At 42.6% G+C, this 16,976-nt stretch overlaps 1 protein-coding gene across 1 annotated transcript; it reads left to right on the top strand.

Moving 5' to 3' along the window:
• Window positions 1–2,394: 2,394 nt before the first annotated feature.
• On the top strand, window positions 2,395–15,517 carry LOC306943234 (elongation factor 1-alpha-like). Its single transcript, XM_079529452.1, has 9 exons — window positions 2,395–2,423; window positions 4,751–4,903; window positions 5,677–5,856; window positions 6,822–7,118; window positions 9,629–9,726; window positions 10,795–10,847; window positions 12,666–12,922; window positions 13,324–13,558; window positions 14,712–15,517. The coding sequence occupies exons 2-9, from the start codon at window positions 4,757–4,759 to the stop codon at window positions 14,834–14,836; spliced, it is 1,392 nt and encodes a 463-aa protein (XP_079385578.1). The 5' UTR covers window positions 2,395–2,423; window positions 4,751–4,756; the 3' UTR covers window positions 14,837–15,517.
• Window positions 15,518–16,976: the final 1,459 nt, after the last annotated feature.

Raw genomic sequence — 16,976 nt, 5'->3', positions numbered from 1 at the left:
CTTGACCTAGCAGAGATAATAACACGCTAACTAGTATAAAAATAACTAAAAAATGTGAATACAGTATCTCCATAACTCAACTACTATCACCATAAGTACCATAAGTGACAAGAACGCATAAAGGAGACATGATTGCTAGGAGGTGAGCTGGAGTCTGAAGAGGTGAGTGCTAGGGGGTTAGGTGGAGTCTGAAGAGGTGAGTGCTAGGGGGTTAGGTGGAGTCTGAAGAGGTGAGTGCTAGGAGTACGGGGTTATAGGTGGAGTCTGAAAAGGTGTGTGCTATAGGAGTAGGGTGTTAGGTGGAGTCTGAAGAGGTGAGTGCTAGGGGGCTAGGTGGAGTCTGAAGAGGTGAGTGCTAGGGGGTGAGGTAGAGTCTGAAGAGGTGAGATTTTACACAGGTGAGAAAAATGGGGAGAGGAAGAGTGAGTCTGCAGTTCTGACTACAATATTATATTCCACAGTTTGGAAGCCAGGAGAGAGAAGAGTCTAGGAGCTTCATCCAGGGGTTTCAGAGAATGGAGAAGAGTTTGTGTGGAGTGTTGTCCAGGGTATTTTAGGGAAGAGATAAGAGTGTAGGACGTGTGGAGCATTGTCCAGGGTGTTCTATAGGGAAGAGAGAAGAGTCTAGGACGTGTGGGGCATTGCCCAGGGTGTTTTAGGGAAGGAGAAAGAGTACAGTAGGTCGAATGAAGCATTATGGGTGTTAAGCATTATGGGAAGGCTCAGACAGGACTCCTGTATTAGATGATCTAAGTGAGTGATAGGGGATGTATAGGGTTGCAAAAGGTCTTGAAGGTACGAGGGTGCCTTCCCTTCGGTCGCTTTGCAGGCTGACACCACATAATGTTGCGACTTGCGTAATGTGTATAACGGAACACCAGGTTCCATTTGCCCTATATTGCACAGGTCTTATCTATAAGGGATAAACGTGTGGCATCTTTCCATGGGGGCGGTGTTGCCGCTTAGAGCATAAACAAACTAAACAAAGGACCCATGCTTATATAGGTGACAGTCACACACATCTGTGACTGCACACACCTGCTCAGGTGTGTGCGCTACCCACACGTTTAGCTGTGTTGCTCATTCCACAATTGCACGGTCCTACAAGTTATACCTTGTTGTAAAGGTGACTTATCAACTATGCCTGAAGAAGGCCGAAAGGCCGAAACGTTGCTACGACTCTTATCAAAATAAACCTCTTGAACCAGCAAGTGGCGGAGTGCGGTTCTCTCCTCCTTCTTGAAGACTTATCAACTATAACAAATATATACTGTATATATCGGGGTCCTCCTTTGCACACAAAAGTTTGAGAAGCACTGGTCTAGCGCTGGTGATGAGCAGGTTGGGACAGACAGAGAGTAATTACAGAGGGCTAAAGGACTGCAGCTACAGGCTGCTAGATGACATTCTGACAGTCAAGAGCAGGAATGTTGCCTCAGGGCAGGGCAACACATCTTTAACAAACCTCCAAATCTCTGCTTCACTTCTGACCGGCTCATCTCTGAGCTCTGTTTTGAAATGGTAAACATCGTTTGCTAAATGACGACAAAAAGCATAACGTTGCCGGCGGAAATAAATCTCCTATCCCCATATTCTAATTTCTATCGGCTAATTTCAAATGGCCAAAATTAAGTGGTTAATGTATGTTTTGTAATAATAATCAAAATCTACAAAGTAACTATTAACTAAAGATTTCAAATAATTGTAGTGGAGTAAAAGTACAATAATTGCCTCTGAGATATAGAAGTGTATATAGAAGTGTCTATTTGTACGTCTCTAAATGTTTTGATGAATTGAACATGGTGGACCCTGTTGTAAACAAGTGTAATGCTTAATTGGGTCGTCCACTCACAGTTAACAGCCTTTGTATTGAGTTTGTGCTAGAAATGTACTGTAATTCTGCAAACTGTTAATAAAATTTTCAATCAATCAATCAATCAATCAATCAGATGTAGTGGAGTAGAAGTAAAAGCATTGGAAATTGTAAATGCTCACGTAAAGTGAAGATATCTCTGTACAGATACCTCTGTACTGTACTTGAGTAAATGTACTTAGTTATACTTTCCACCACTGCACACATGAATGAAGTGTGTAGGAATCATGCTGTACACATGTGTGTACAAATGAACAAGCCTTTATCACAAGAACAATAGAACATATACAGTAGTTGAAAACCTAAGACATGCATGTTACTAGCAGTGGTTACTATTAGTAATTAATAGTTATCATTAAGTCAGTAATTGGTGCAATCAATAGATGTCAGCCAGGGGGAGGGGCTTCATGGGTGGAGCCCTGTCCCATGATTGGGTGGACGGATGGTGTCCTGTCATTGGTGGAGGGAGCGTAAAACCTTTAGAATTTGACAGGATTCGTTCTTTTCTACCCGGACCAGGACCAGTACGCACCTCACACACCTGTAGACGGTAAGATCATTATAAACATCGTTGCTGTCACGTGGAATTATTGTGGCATTCTTGTGGGATTAATTTACAAAATTTAATTTATTTACAAAAATATATAATAAATAAAAAATAAAACACACTCAACACACACTCATTCACACATTTAATGGCCAAACTGGAATACAAAATACAGACTTTTTTTTATCCCTTAAAAAAATAAATAAAATAAAAATGTTACCTGTACATTAAGGAAAAGGAAAGGGGGGATCATGTTTTTAGTCCTGGGTGAAATTCAGTTTTCGTGATGGGTGCTCGCCGGGTCGGGTGGGGAGTGGTTAGAGGGTTAAAGGCCTTGCTCAGGCATGGAGTCTCTACTGGGACTCTATAGCAGGCCTCTCTCTCTCTCTCTCTCTCTCTCTCTCTCTCTCTCTCTCTCTCTGCGTTCATGTCTGACCGCCTAAACCACGCTACTGTCCTGAGGCAAAGCTGTTATGTAAACATTATGTAACATTGCATAAAGTACTTAATTTGTCATCAGCTAAGATCATTATTTTTGTAATAAAACACATTCAAAATAATAATAATTATCATAATTAATCATAATATTGATTGACACTCACTCACGCACGCACGCACACACACACACACACACACACACACACACACACACACACACACACACACACACACACACACACACACACACACACCAAACATGAGACAAATAGGCTCTATGCACAGCAGCCATATTGGAAAGAAATTGGGCATCTTCCTTACTTCCTTCACGTGTGTTACCAATGATACTAATGAAGGCTCTAGTAGTCTGTTCCTCAGGAAGGGGCCTGATGTCTTTCCAATACAGCTGCTGTGCATAATAACCTATATAAATAGATGAGTTTGAATATGATTCAAAGCCAATGAAATTATAGTGAGTCTTCAGTAAAGATGTTACAACCTGGATGGACTGAGCACTTCTACTGGGGAGGGGCGGGGCAGACTGTTCCAGAGCCTCAGGGCTGCTGCTACAGCAAAGAAACGGTTAACCCCTGTGGTGGTCTTTTTTTAACTGAAGTATCAATACTGCAATATAGAAACACCCAGTAAAATGTCTGACCAGAATTTACTCAGGTCAAAGTACCAAAAATAGGCCTACTCATCAGGCAGAAGTGGTTATGTAATAATACCCATAATTGAAGTAACTAGTAGCCTACGTTTTCAAATAATTGAAGTGAAGTAAAAGTACCGTACAATATTTGAGATTTAGTGGAGTAGAAGTGAAAGTATACAAAACAAATTAAATACTTAAGTAAAGTAAAAGTACCTCACTTAGTTACTGCTGCTTGGTCCGTGTATTTTTCGGCCATTTGAATTCTAATTTCATATTTGACAAACAGTATTCAGAATACGGTAAATGGCCAAAAAAAATACACGGACCCTGCTTGGTCTGGTTTTGTGAACAACCAGGAGCAGCCTGTCAGCAAGCAATGTTTGCAGTGCACCGTGGGTAATGCTGTTCATGTGTTTGCAGTGCACTGTGGGAAATATTGTTCATGTGTTTGCAGTGCACCATGGGTAATGCTGTTCATGTGTTTGCAGTGCACTGTGGGTAATGTTGTCCTTGTGTTTGTAGTGTACTGTGGGTAATGTTGTCTATGTGTTTGCAGTGCACCGTGGGTAATGTTGTCCATGTGTTTGCAGTGTGCACCGTGGGTAATGTTGTCCCTGTGTTTGCAGTGCACCATGGGTAATGTTGTCCATGTGTTTGCAGTGCACCGTGGATAATGTTGTTCATGTGTTTGCAGTGCACCGTGGGTAATGTTGTCCATGTATTTGCAGTGCACCGTGGGTAATGTTGTTCATGTATTCGCAGTGCAGCATGGGTAATGTTGTCCATGTGTTTGCAGTGCACCATGGGTAATGTTGTCCATGTATTTGCAGTGCACCATGGGTAATGTTGTCCATGTGTTTGCAGTGCACCTTGGGTAATGTTGTTCATGTGTTTGCAGTGCACCATGGGTAATGTTGTCCATGTGTTTGCAGTGCACCATGGGTAATGTTGTCCATGTGTTTGCAGTGCACCATGGGTAATGTTGTTCATATGTGTTTGCAGTGCACCGTGGATAATGTTGTTCATGTGTTTGCAGTGCACCGTGGGTAATGTTGTCCATGTGTTTGCAGTGCACCATGGGTAATGTTGTCCATGTGTTTGCAGTGCACCATGGGTAATGTTGTTCATGTGTTTGCAGTGCACCGTGGGTAATGTTGTCCATGTATTTGCAGTGCACCGTGAGTCATGTTGTCCATGTGTTTGCAATGCACCGTGGGTAATGTTGTCCATGTGTTTGCAGTGCACCATGGGTAAAGAGGCAAAGTTTCACATCAACATCGTGGTCATCGGTCATGTGGACTCTGGTAAGTCCACGACCACCGGCCACCTCATCTACAAGATGGGAGGCATCGACAAGAGAACCATCGAGAAGTATGAGAAGGAGGCCCAGGAGGTGAGGACAGTTTTGAAAAAAAATATCAATTAAATCGATTGGACTGGTTCACACCTATTGGAACACCACTAGGTGTGTAGGGCTGATGAGGCTCGTTGTTGAACTTGACCTTTGACCTCAAGGTCAAAGGTCTCTGTTGAATACTCTGTTGAATTGCATCATACTATGTTATATTATGGATTTAACAGACAGACAGACAGACAGACAGACAGACAGACAGACAGACAGACAGACAGACAGACAGACAGACAGACAGTAACGACTTGATGTGTGAGTCCAGACCAAAGCTAAAAGTTTTGTGGAAGGCCCTCTGCTGCCACCTGTTGGTCTCACTCTGAACTGTTAAAAAATTATAAGAATAATAATATGATGTTCCGATACTGTATCGGTATCGGAAAAGTATCGTATCGGCCCTTATTTGTCATATCGGGTCATATCGGTATCGGCGAATATACCACCAGTCGAACCACCGATCCGATACAGGGGTAAGGGGTTGACACTATGGCAGGTAAATAAAGTGTTGGGGCATGTGGAGTTTGCTTTCGAGTTGCCCAAACTGCAAGTGCACATATATGAGTGAGGAGTCTGCTATAAACACAACATGAGATATATAGCTAGTTAGCTATAAACACAACACGAGATCACAACACTGGTATCGGTATTCGGTATCGCTATCGGCTAACACAGAAGTCGTGGTACCGGGATCGGATCGGGAATGAAAAAAGTGTATCAGGACATCCCTAATAATAATGTGTGTTGTTGCATGTTTGCAGTCGGGCAAAGGGTCGTTCAAGTACGCCTGGGTGATGGACAAGATGAAGGCGGAGAGGGAGCGAGGCATCACCATCGACATCGCCCTGTGGAAGTTTGAGACAGAGAAGTACTATGTCACCGTCATCGACGCTCCCGGACACAGAGACTTCATCAAGAACATGATCACCGGGACATCGCAGGTACACGTGATGATGGTACACGGGCGAATCCGCCCGTGCCCTTTTACCCGTCCAGACCACGAATGCGACATTTGAATGCAAATGCGCCTCTTTCTATGCCATACCCAAAGGCAACATTCAGAAGAATGATCCTGAACTTGATCTCAGCATTTTTTGATGAATTGAAATCAATTTAATAAAATCGTGATGCAAACAGCAGAGTAAAAAAGAGAAGAAAATGCAGGATCAATTGATGAAAAAAGAGTTTTCAGGAATTTGCTACTGTATTAACAACCATTGACGTGTTTAACGTGATGTGTCCTGTCCTTATGTCTATTCCAGCCGTTGGCGTGATTGATGTGATTTTGGGGTTTTCATTGATTCAGAATGGTCTCGCTAATATCTACCAACGTAGATTCCCTGTCGCTAGGCAACGTTCTCTTCCGCTGTGGTCCGTCCATGAAATGTTTTCCCGCCATCCACTTCCAAAAGAAGTGCGATCTTTGGCCGCGTTTTTTCTCGGAATTGAGGCTCAGATTGAGGTGATTGAACAGAACGTCGATGTTAGGGGCTCAATACAAATTTGTCGCTACCTCGTGGTTACAATATTAACGCTTCTGATGACTTTGAAAGTTACGATGGTCACATTAGCCGATTTCGCTTCCGTTTTTGTGGGAAGCAAATTTTGGGGTCTTCAAAATAAAATACCTCTTAAATACGGCCGGCAGTGAGTGGCATACAGAATGAATCGCACGTGACATGAAACACAGTTGTAAAGAAATTTGGATTACTTTGGATTTGTGTAAGAGAAATATTTTAACCTAGTGAACCTAGTATCGTGATTTGAATTGTATCATGAGTTGAGTGAAGCGTTACATGGCTAGAAGGGACATGTTATTCTTATAAATGTTATTTCCAGGCTGACTGTGCGGTGATGGTCGTGGCAGTATAGGGACATATATTATTATTATGATATGTTATTCCAGGCTGACTGTGCAGTGCTGGTGGTGGCAGCCGGGACAGGGGAGTTCGAGGCCGGTATCTCCAGCAACGGTCAGACCCGTGAGCACGCCCTGCTGGCCTTCACGCTGGGCGTCAAGCAGCTGGTCATCGCGGTCAACAAGATGGACACCACAGAGCCGCCCTACAGCGGAGATCGCTTCGCCGAGATCTCCAGAGAGGTCGGCAGCTACATCAAGAAGGTGGGCTACAACGCCAAGGCTGTGGCCATAGTCCCCATCAGCGGATTCCAAGGAGACAACATGGTGGAGCCCAGCGACAAGGTGAGCACACCACACTCATTCTGTGTGTAAAACTAATACTCATGACACTCCATTATAGACTGGATTAGAGATTCTCAACCGGTGGTATGATTTTAATGAAGTGATGAAGTGTAATTAAGGACTTTTAAGACCTTTTTAATACCTAATAAATAAATAAAAGATAAGAAATGGGGAAAAGGCCATTACTGCATCAAAAGTAATCAACAAAATATACTAAAAAAGCAACCTTTGCTTTTAATTTCCTGGTCTCTTGCGGCAATAGTTGAGTCTTTTTTCACTTTCTCACCGCCGTTTGGTGCCCCACCCACCAGTTTGGTGCCCTGTTCTGCAGCACCTAAAGCCCTTCCATCTGTGAGTCCCTGGGACAATGATAATGAATATAGTTGTATAGCGCTTTTCAAAACATGGTTACAAAGTGCTGTACAATGTACATGACAAGGTAGAAGAGCAGCATGATAATAGGTTCACAGGCAGACTGTTCCACATAAGGTACAGTTGCACGATAAGGAAAATATGTTTTATGCTCCCCCCTATTTATTTATTTGTATTATTTATTTATTTATTTGTTTGTTTGTTTGTTTGTTTGTTTGTTTGTTTGTTTGTTTGTTTGTTACGGCTTTCCATATAACATCCTGCCACATGGTGGCACTGTAGCCAAAGATTCAAATTTTGAACATTTTAAATGGTCACAAATTATGAAGATTTATCATGACTTTAGCATTGTTTATAATAATAATAATAATAATATCTGGGACTTATATAGCGCTTTTCATGACACTCAAAGACGATTTACATGTGTTGGGGCCAGGGGGGGAACAAGAAAAAGGACAACTTTATTAGAAAAAACAATTATAAGAATAAAACCAATAAAACAGTGCATATAACATGTTTTAAAAACATATCATTTATCAGGTGTGGTTGTATATTACATTATTACGACATGTATTGGACTGCTGTTATTGCTATTATGTTATATTATGTTGATGGTGGAGTGGTAGTGTGGTGGAGTATTGTGATTAACATGTTATTGTAGCCTATCATTTTTAAATTCAAGCACCGCTGTGTGTGTGTCTGTAGTCCACTTCCCTAGCATAGAGCAAGACAGCTGCTCGCCTAGAGCGCCTCCTCACAACTCCACAACGCACAAACAGACTCAGGGAACCTAGCGCCGCGCAGCCCTGTCCTCCAACCTCAATCTGCCCCGCATTGCACACGCCAAACATTCTAACATTCATCTTAATTAAATGAATTTGCGTCAAAAAAATCATCTCCCCGCAAATCACGTGTCTCCAGTGTCACCAGTGAAATGCATTTTGGGACAGACACTGATTAATACTGGGACACAGTTTCCCGCGCAACATTCCACCTCCCCTTTTCCATACCGCCCAAGGGGCCAGTGAGGCACTCCAACGGTGAAGCACTGGGCCCTAGTGGTAAGAGGAGGGACTACAGGCGGACCCGTGGATTCATGACCGGGAAACCCCGTGCAGCTGGGCTTTAACATTGAGCGCTCGGTTGCACTTTTGCCAACCAAAATTTGGTTGGCAAATGCGGAAGTAGATGTTTTGAGACGGTCCTTCCGGGTGCTTCAAAACGCCACTGAGCAACTTCCACTGACATGAATAGCGGAGGGGGCGGAGCTTCGCGCCACCTGAAAGCCAGCTCTTGACAGTTGGACGGGGCATGTTCACGTGAACACACGCGCTGTTTCGACACAAATGCTTATCTGTCGGCGACTCGGGGTGGCCAAATGGAGACGTTTTCTTAACCGCCTACCGTTAGCACGCAACAACAACAAGGTTTAACTCCACCCGGACGGGGCATTGCCTTGGCAAAAGTTACAATACTGTGCACTTTTATATCTGTTGGATCATAAAATATGAATACTATAATCCGGGGAAGACAGATCCCGTGCCATCGGAAGTTCGGAACAACACAATGACAAAAATACATACAGACAGATGCAATGACCAACGCTGGCTCAGTAGCTCACGAACGACACATTCCGAAACACAAAACATCTCATTCTTAACCTGATTATATAAAGAACAAACTACAACTTGCTTTGTAGCCAAAAAAGCCAACCTCCGCGTTCACCGTTTAATAGCTTATATCAGACGGTGCAACAAAGTGCAACACCGAACGTGAAAATATTCAATAACTTCCATTTTTACATCACACATCAATGATGTACTTATGATTGTACTGCAGCATTTTCTTGCAAAAGAAACTAGCCTACTCATTAGCCTACTTTTGTGCCCAACCCAACTTCCCAAGACCATCTGTAAACAATTCCCCCCTATCAGTAATGTGATCTATTACATCACATTACCCACACTGAACATCATTTTCTGTTCATATATTCAGAACAGGACTAGTTATATTAACAGATGGAGTGGTATGGAGTGGGTGGAGTATTGTGATTAACATGTTATTGTATTATATTAACAGATGGAGTGGTACAGTGGGTGGAGTATTGTGATTAACATGTTATTGTATTATATAAACAGATGCAGTGGTACACTGGGTGGAATATAGAGCGTCAAGACGGTAAAACATCGGGTAAAACTCTGGTTCAGGCCCTGGACGCCATTTTGCCTCCAAAGAGACCCACTACCCTGCCTCTACGGCTCCCCCTGCAAGACGTCTACAAGATAGGAGGTATGCTTTGAACTTTGAACACTACACTGTCATCATAGGAGACACCAGGGGCCATCATTGTTATGTTGGCTTGTGGTGGACATTTTTGTCAAAATTTAATTTTTGCCACAGAAATACCAAATGAGTGTTACCAGAAACACAAAAAGAGCTAGCCCTGAATTATCATAACAGGTCTGTAACTATACACATGGAACCCTGGAATGGACCCTGTGGGTCCATTTGGTTCCATTTGTTACACTCTCAGAATTATGGAGGTCCTTGGAAATACAATGTTTGAGAACCACTAGTACTACTGGACTCCTAACATGCCATATTGTTGTAATAAATCAGGGTTATACATATTTTGAAATTAAATGAAATATTTTGATTTAAGACAATCTGGAGAATTGACATTAGGTAATTGGGTATTATGATCAAAATAAGAAAATTATAATGGTGCATAAAATATATATATATAAAAAAAGCCACAGCCGTGTACGGACATATTGATGGGAGATACACTTTGAACTTTGAACTCAGTACTGTTATAGGAGGTTAGGTACATTTTGAACGTTGAACTGATGACTGAACCTCCAGAATGGCATGCTAGTAGTTAACGTAAATACTGATGTGTTTCTGTAATCGTTTGATCCACTTCACGGCTGATTGGCCCATGAGTTTGACCATTTCCCTATCGGCCAGCTTTGCCTGTTTCCACCTCTCACTGCGGTGACGTTATAGCTATAGGGTTGGATTTTGAGAGGCAGGTTGTGTCATGATTTGAGTCTCCCGCTGTCTGTATTTCCACTTCGGCCACTCCCTCATCCCATTCCACACTTCAGTCCCAGTTACACACCTGGTTCCACTCTCATCAGCCCAGCCCATTACAAACCTGTGAACACTACTGCAATCAACCCACCACCTATAAGACTGGACTCATTGCACACACACCTTGTCGGATCATACTTTCATGTCATGTTGTTGTACCTGGGATCTCTTGCCTTGTTCTTGGACTATGCATTTTGCCTCCAACGAGACCCACTACCCTGCCTCTACGGCTCCCCCTGCAAGACATCTACAAGATAGGAGGTATGCTTTGAACTTTGAACACTACACTGTCATAGGAGACACCAGGGGCCATCATTGTTATGTTGGCTTGTGGTGGACATTTTTGTCAATTTATTTTTTGCCACAGAAATACAAAATGAGTGTTACCAGAAACACAAAAAGAGCTAGCCCTGAATTATCATAACAGGTCTGTAACTATACACATGGAACCCTGGAATGGACCCTGTGGGTCCATTTGGTTCCATTTGTTACACTCTCAGAATTATGGAGGTCCTTGGAAATACAATGTTTGAGAACCACTAGTACTACTGGACTCCTAACATGCCATAGTGTTGTAATAAATCAGGGTTATACATATTTTGAAATTAAATGAAATATTTTGATTTAAGACAATCTGGAGAATTGACATTAGGTAATTGGGTATTATGATCAAAATAAGAAAATTATAATGGTGCATAAAATATATATAAAAAAAGCCACAGCCGTGTACGGACATATTGATGGGAGATACACTTTGAACTTTGAACTCAGTACTGTTATAGGAGGTTAGGTACATTTTGAACGTTGAACTGATGACTGAACCTCCAGAATGGCATGCTAGTAGTTAACGTAAATACTGATGTGTTTCTGTAATCGTTTGATCCACTTCACGGCTGATTGGCCCATGAGTTTGACCATTTCCCTATCGGCCAGCTTTGCCTGTTTCCACCTCTCACTGCGGTGACGTTATAGCTATAGGGTTGGATTTTGAGAGGCAGGTTGTGTCATGATTTGAGTCTCCCGCTGTCTGTATTTCCACTTCGGCCACTCCCTCATCCCATTCCACACTTCAGTCCCAGTTACACACCTGGTTCCACTCTCATCAGCCCAGCCCATTACAAACCTGTGAACACTACTGCAATCAACCCACCACCTATAAGACTGGACTCATTGCACACACACCTTGTCGGATCATACTTTCATGTCATGTTGTTGTACCTGGGATCTCTTGCCTTGTTCCTTGTTCTTGGACTATGCTTTGAAGCTTCTGGTAATTTGCTTGTACCTCTTTGTTTTTGCATTTTTTGGACTGCTTAGTTTTTGCCATTTACTAGTTTATGTTTTGCCTTTTTTCTGCATTATTCAATAAATGCTTTGATTACACTCTGCCTTGCTGGTCGTGACTCTGCACTTGGGTTCAATACTTTTTGCCACCGTGACAGGTTGTGTATGTTCTGCTTTATGCAGTGTTGATTTTGACAGCACATTTGTATTTGCTTTAGTCATAGTTTTTGAATGAAATTTCATTTAGTTTTAGTCATATTTTAGTCATCTGAAAAGTTGTACGGGCCATCATTGTTATGTTTGCTTGTGGTGGACATTTTTGTCAAAATTTCATTTTTGCCACAGAAATACAAAATGAGTGTTACCAGAAACACAAAAAGAGCTAGCCCTGAATTATCATAACAGGTCTGTAACTATACACATGGAACCCTGGAATGGACCCTGTGGGTCCATTTGGTTCCATTTGTTACTCTCAGAATTATGGAGGTCCTTGGAAATACAATCTTTGAGAACCACTAGTACTACTAACATGCCATAGTGTTGTAATAAATCCAGTCCACTAAAAATCACAAGACTTGTGACAAATGTATTTAGGCGGGCCTTGATGGCGTTTACACTTGGTTGCACGGTTGCAATTGAATCACTTGGGTCGACATGCGCCACCATGTGCCGACAGGACATATCACACCCCTGCGACGAACGCTAAAACCGTTTTGTTATATTTCGAACCATTGGAGTGGTTTGGGCTTAATGTCGAGTTTCTTTAGAAAAATAATAATTTCTGCATTATTCTAGGGATTGGCACTGTGCCCGTGGGCAGGGTGGAGACGGGCATCCTGAAGCCGGGCACCATCGTGACGTTCGCCCCGCAGATGCTGACCACGGAGGTGAAGTCGGTGGAGATGCACCACGAGGCCCTCACCGAGGCGCTGCCCGGAGACAATGTGGGCTTCAACATCAAGAACGTCTCCGTCAAGGATATCCGGCGCGGGAACGTGGTTGGAGACTCCAAGAACGACCCGCCCCGAGGAGCCAGGTCCTTCATCGCCCAGGTTGGTTGGTTGGTTGGCAGCCAGTGGTGGGAAAAAGTACTCAAAGTGTTTTACTTAAGTAAAAAGTATCAACACTGCTGCAATACTCTGTTACGAGTAAAAAGTCTGGAATTCAACATTTGCTTGAGTAATAGTATACGAAAGCATTGGCTTCGTAATGTACGTAAAAGTACCAAAAGTAAAAGTAGTCATTATGCAGAATATCCCATTTAAAGTTTTCTTTTGAAAATGGCAGATCTACAAGTCCACTATACAAAGTAACTATAGTAACTAAAGTTAAAGAAATATCATATAGCCTAGTTTGTTTTATATCATCTTTTTTTTCTGTTTTCTGAAAAACGTAATAAAATTTATTTTAAGAAGGTGACTAGACTGTGTGTGTGCGCCTGCCTGCCAATCAGGTGATCATCATGAACCATCCGGGTGAGATCCACGCGGGCTACGCTCCGGTGCTGGACTGCCACACGGCCCACATCGCCTGCAAGTTCAACGACCTGCGGCAGAAGATCGACCGGCGGTCCGGCAAGGTGCTGGAGGAGAACCCCAAGGCCGTGAAGAGCGGCGACGCCGCCATGGTCCAGCTGATCCCCACCAAGCCCATGGTGGTTGAACCCTTCGCCAAGTTCGCTCCCCTCGGTGAGTATCGATACTGCAATATAGAAATACTATATGTTACAAGTAAAAGTCCAGAATGGCTGGCGTGCGTGGACGCGCTTCCAGGTAGCGGGAGGTAAGCTATATGGTGCTGTGTTGCTGCTTGCCTATCGGCCTGGCTCCTAGCCGACTGGTTTTGATTGATTGATTGAAAAATGTATTAACAGTTTGCAGAATTACAGTACATTTCAAGCACAAACTCAATACAAAGGCTGTTAACTGTGAGTGGACGACCCAATTAAGCATTACACTTGTTTCCAATAGGGTCCACAATGTTCAATTCATCAAAAACATTTAGAGACGTACAAATAGACACTTCTATATAGACAAAGGACAGAACAGGAATTCATCATAAAGGAGGTAAAAAGGGAAAAGAAACATATACAGTGAGGGGGAAAAAAAGGGGTGGGCGGTGGGGGGGATTCACGTTCAGCTCCGTTCATTTGTTTGTTTTCCTTGGAGGAGCTGCGTTGGGTCGGCTCCGTGGCCGTACCTTGAGTTGGCTGTGTGGCCGTGACCAGTAGTATGCGCCTTTCGGATACATAGGTCCCGTGTTTGCCTCCCGGCCGAGGCTACATTACTAATACATACTTTGGTGTGACATAGAATGACAAAGTATGCGTTCATTACGAGGGCCGAGGGGAAAAGAAAAACGGAGATAAGAGGATTCTGCCCGACAGCATTTGCAATGTGGCAATCTGGAGTGAGTGGACAGTGGAAATATAGCAGCCCTCTGGAGTGAAATATATAGGCCCTCTGGAGTGAGTGTGGAATATAGAGGTAAAATAGTCTCATTCATATTTAGAAGCCTTTAGAAGTACCACAGGAATGCCTGCATGGGCCAAGAGCCCATAAGTCTTTGGCTAAATTCTGTTCAGTGTCTGTGATAATGGTCAGTCACCATATGGAGCAACGTGAGGCTTCATCCACAGGTAATGGTCAGTCACCATATGGAGCAACGTGAGGCTTCATCCACAGGTATTTTTTTTAATAAACAGAGCTTTTTCGTTTTCGTTTTTGAACATCTCCACGTCTACATGGCCCCATTTACAAAAATATCTCCGTCCACATGTTGTTATTGTTTGATGTTAAAGAATTCCTTGGTGTGTGTGTGTGTGTGTGTGTGTGTTTTCAGGGCGTTTCGCGGTCAGAGACATGAAGCAGACAGTTGCAGTAGGAGTCATCAAGGACGTGGAAGTGGAACTGGAAGGTCACGGGAAGGTCACCAAAGCTGCTCAGAAAGCAGGAAAAGGGAAATAACAACAACATATATATATACCATATATACACTACAATATATACACTATGATACTGAAAACAATTACATAATACTGTCCACGAGGCTGCACAGAAAGACAAGGGAAAGTAACAACATATACAATACAGTATATACCTAACAATATATCGTCGCTGTCGGGCAGAAACCTCTTATCTCCATATTCAAATATTTTTGTGGCTATTTTTTTTCTTTTTCGTCAATGAAATGCTCTACTTGATCACACAAAAGTAGCAGATCTACAGGCTCGAAACGCGCCGCAAAGTAACACATGTTGAGCTTGTAGATCTGCTACTTTTGATGCTTTTGAATTTGATGATAAGTAACAGTTTTGGACATGTAAGGTTTCCACCCGACAGAGACGATATATAATAAACAACAATAATGTTATACTGACCACAAGGCTGCTCAGAATACTATGTAAAGAGTGTATACACACACACACACACACACACACACACACACACACACACACACACACACACACAATAACAATATATACACGACACGAGTTACACACAACACAACACAATTACACAACACAACACGAGACACATGACACAAGTTACAACACAACATGTTGTAAACAGATGTAAATGTTTTGAATAGTTGTCAAGACAGTTGTATGAGTGTGTTGGTCCAATAAATATCAGTTCCACCATGAATGTGTTTGTTTACGTATGAACACACAGAACAACATGAACATACTAAACATTAAAGGACACAAGTTCAAGCATCCAAACAGAAAGACATACCAAGGCACTGTTCACAATGTACAATAGACAGTGCAAGGTACGTGCCGTGGCCCGTGGCACCCTGGCCTATAGATTTAGTGAAACAGACTTGAGTTGCACTGTACTTGATGAGGTGTTTTTCAATCTACACCAACTCTCTTCACCAAAAAAAGCTCTGCTATTTTTAGTCATGTTGTGAGCTTGTAGATCTGCTATTTGTGGCGCAATGTTCACCCCAGAATAGTGATGCCTGGGCTCAACGTGTTTATGTATAAAGTAATATGTCGTAATTTAAACTATACTACATAACTAACTCATCTTGATAAACTATCCCTTGTCCTTTTGTGTCATAACAAACTGATTACTGTAGTAAAATTTATGGATTGATATAGATACTGAATTTGAACTTGAGTGAAAGAAGACCACTCAATTAATTAATATCAATCTCTTTAAATAGCTGGTTGTAGACTGGAGATGACGCCACTTTTGTGTTACGCTGATTGGCTGAAGGGGTTGTCTCTTAACTCTGTACTCCCTCAGCCAAACATTTAGCAGACTCCACAGAAATGAATGGAAATGCGAGTTCAAGGGGGAGTGGTTAACACATTTCGTGCCAAAATCATATATTGTATGGAATTTCGAACGTTGTGACCATACAAATTGGTATGTCCCGACCCACTGTTTGGGAAACAGGGAAACAGAGTATTTTAGGAACACAGTTCTTATGACACAATCTATGGGATTTTTAATGGGGAAAAAAAATACTTCCATCGCCCAGGAATAGTGGGAGTGAATAGGGCTGGAGCGTTAATGTTTATTGATAATGAGCACCTAATCGAGCCTGCATGCTTATTGATCTGGGAGTCCACTATTGAGCTTTTTCTATTTTGTGGAAAGATGTGAGGCGACAGAACTGGTATTTTTTTATTGGCCAGTTCTAACTTCTGAAATTTCAATGTACGACACATGTGAAAGATTTCATATTCTGCTGATCCTCGTGCTTTTGGACATGTACGTGTGTGTTTGTATAGCATCAGGTTGTACGTGGCACGGCTGAAACAGGAAGTGTTACACGAGTCGGTCTGTTCGCTGTGCACAACACAACCACTTCCTGTTTTCATCGGCCAGATCTCTTTAAGTTACATTTGGTGTGTGTGTGTGTGTGTGTGTGTGCGTGCGTGCGTGCGTGCTTGCGTGCGTGCGTGCGTGCGTGCGTGCGTGCGTGCGTGCGTGTGACATGCGTCACCGCTGACGCATGTCTGCCTGCTTGTTGACAACTGAACGATGGCCACACTATTCCCCCTGACATGAGTATATATATAGTTTTATCATTTCTGTATTTGTCATTATCAAGTGTTCATGAACTCCTCATCTGATGTGCCTTCGTCTG

The sequence above is a fragment of the Electrona antarctica genome, assembly GCF_951216825.1.
Source record: "Electrona antarctica genome assembly, chromosome: 19".
In the NCBI taxonomy this organism is placed as follows: Eukaryota; Metazoa; Chordata; class Actinopteri; order Myctophiformes; family Myctophidae; genus Electrona; species Electrona antarctica.
This window is presented reverse-complemented; position numbering and strand designations above follow the sequence as displayed.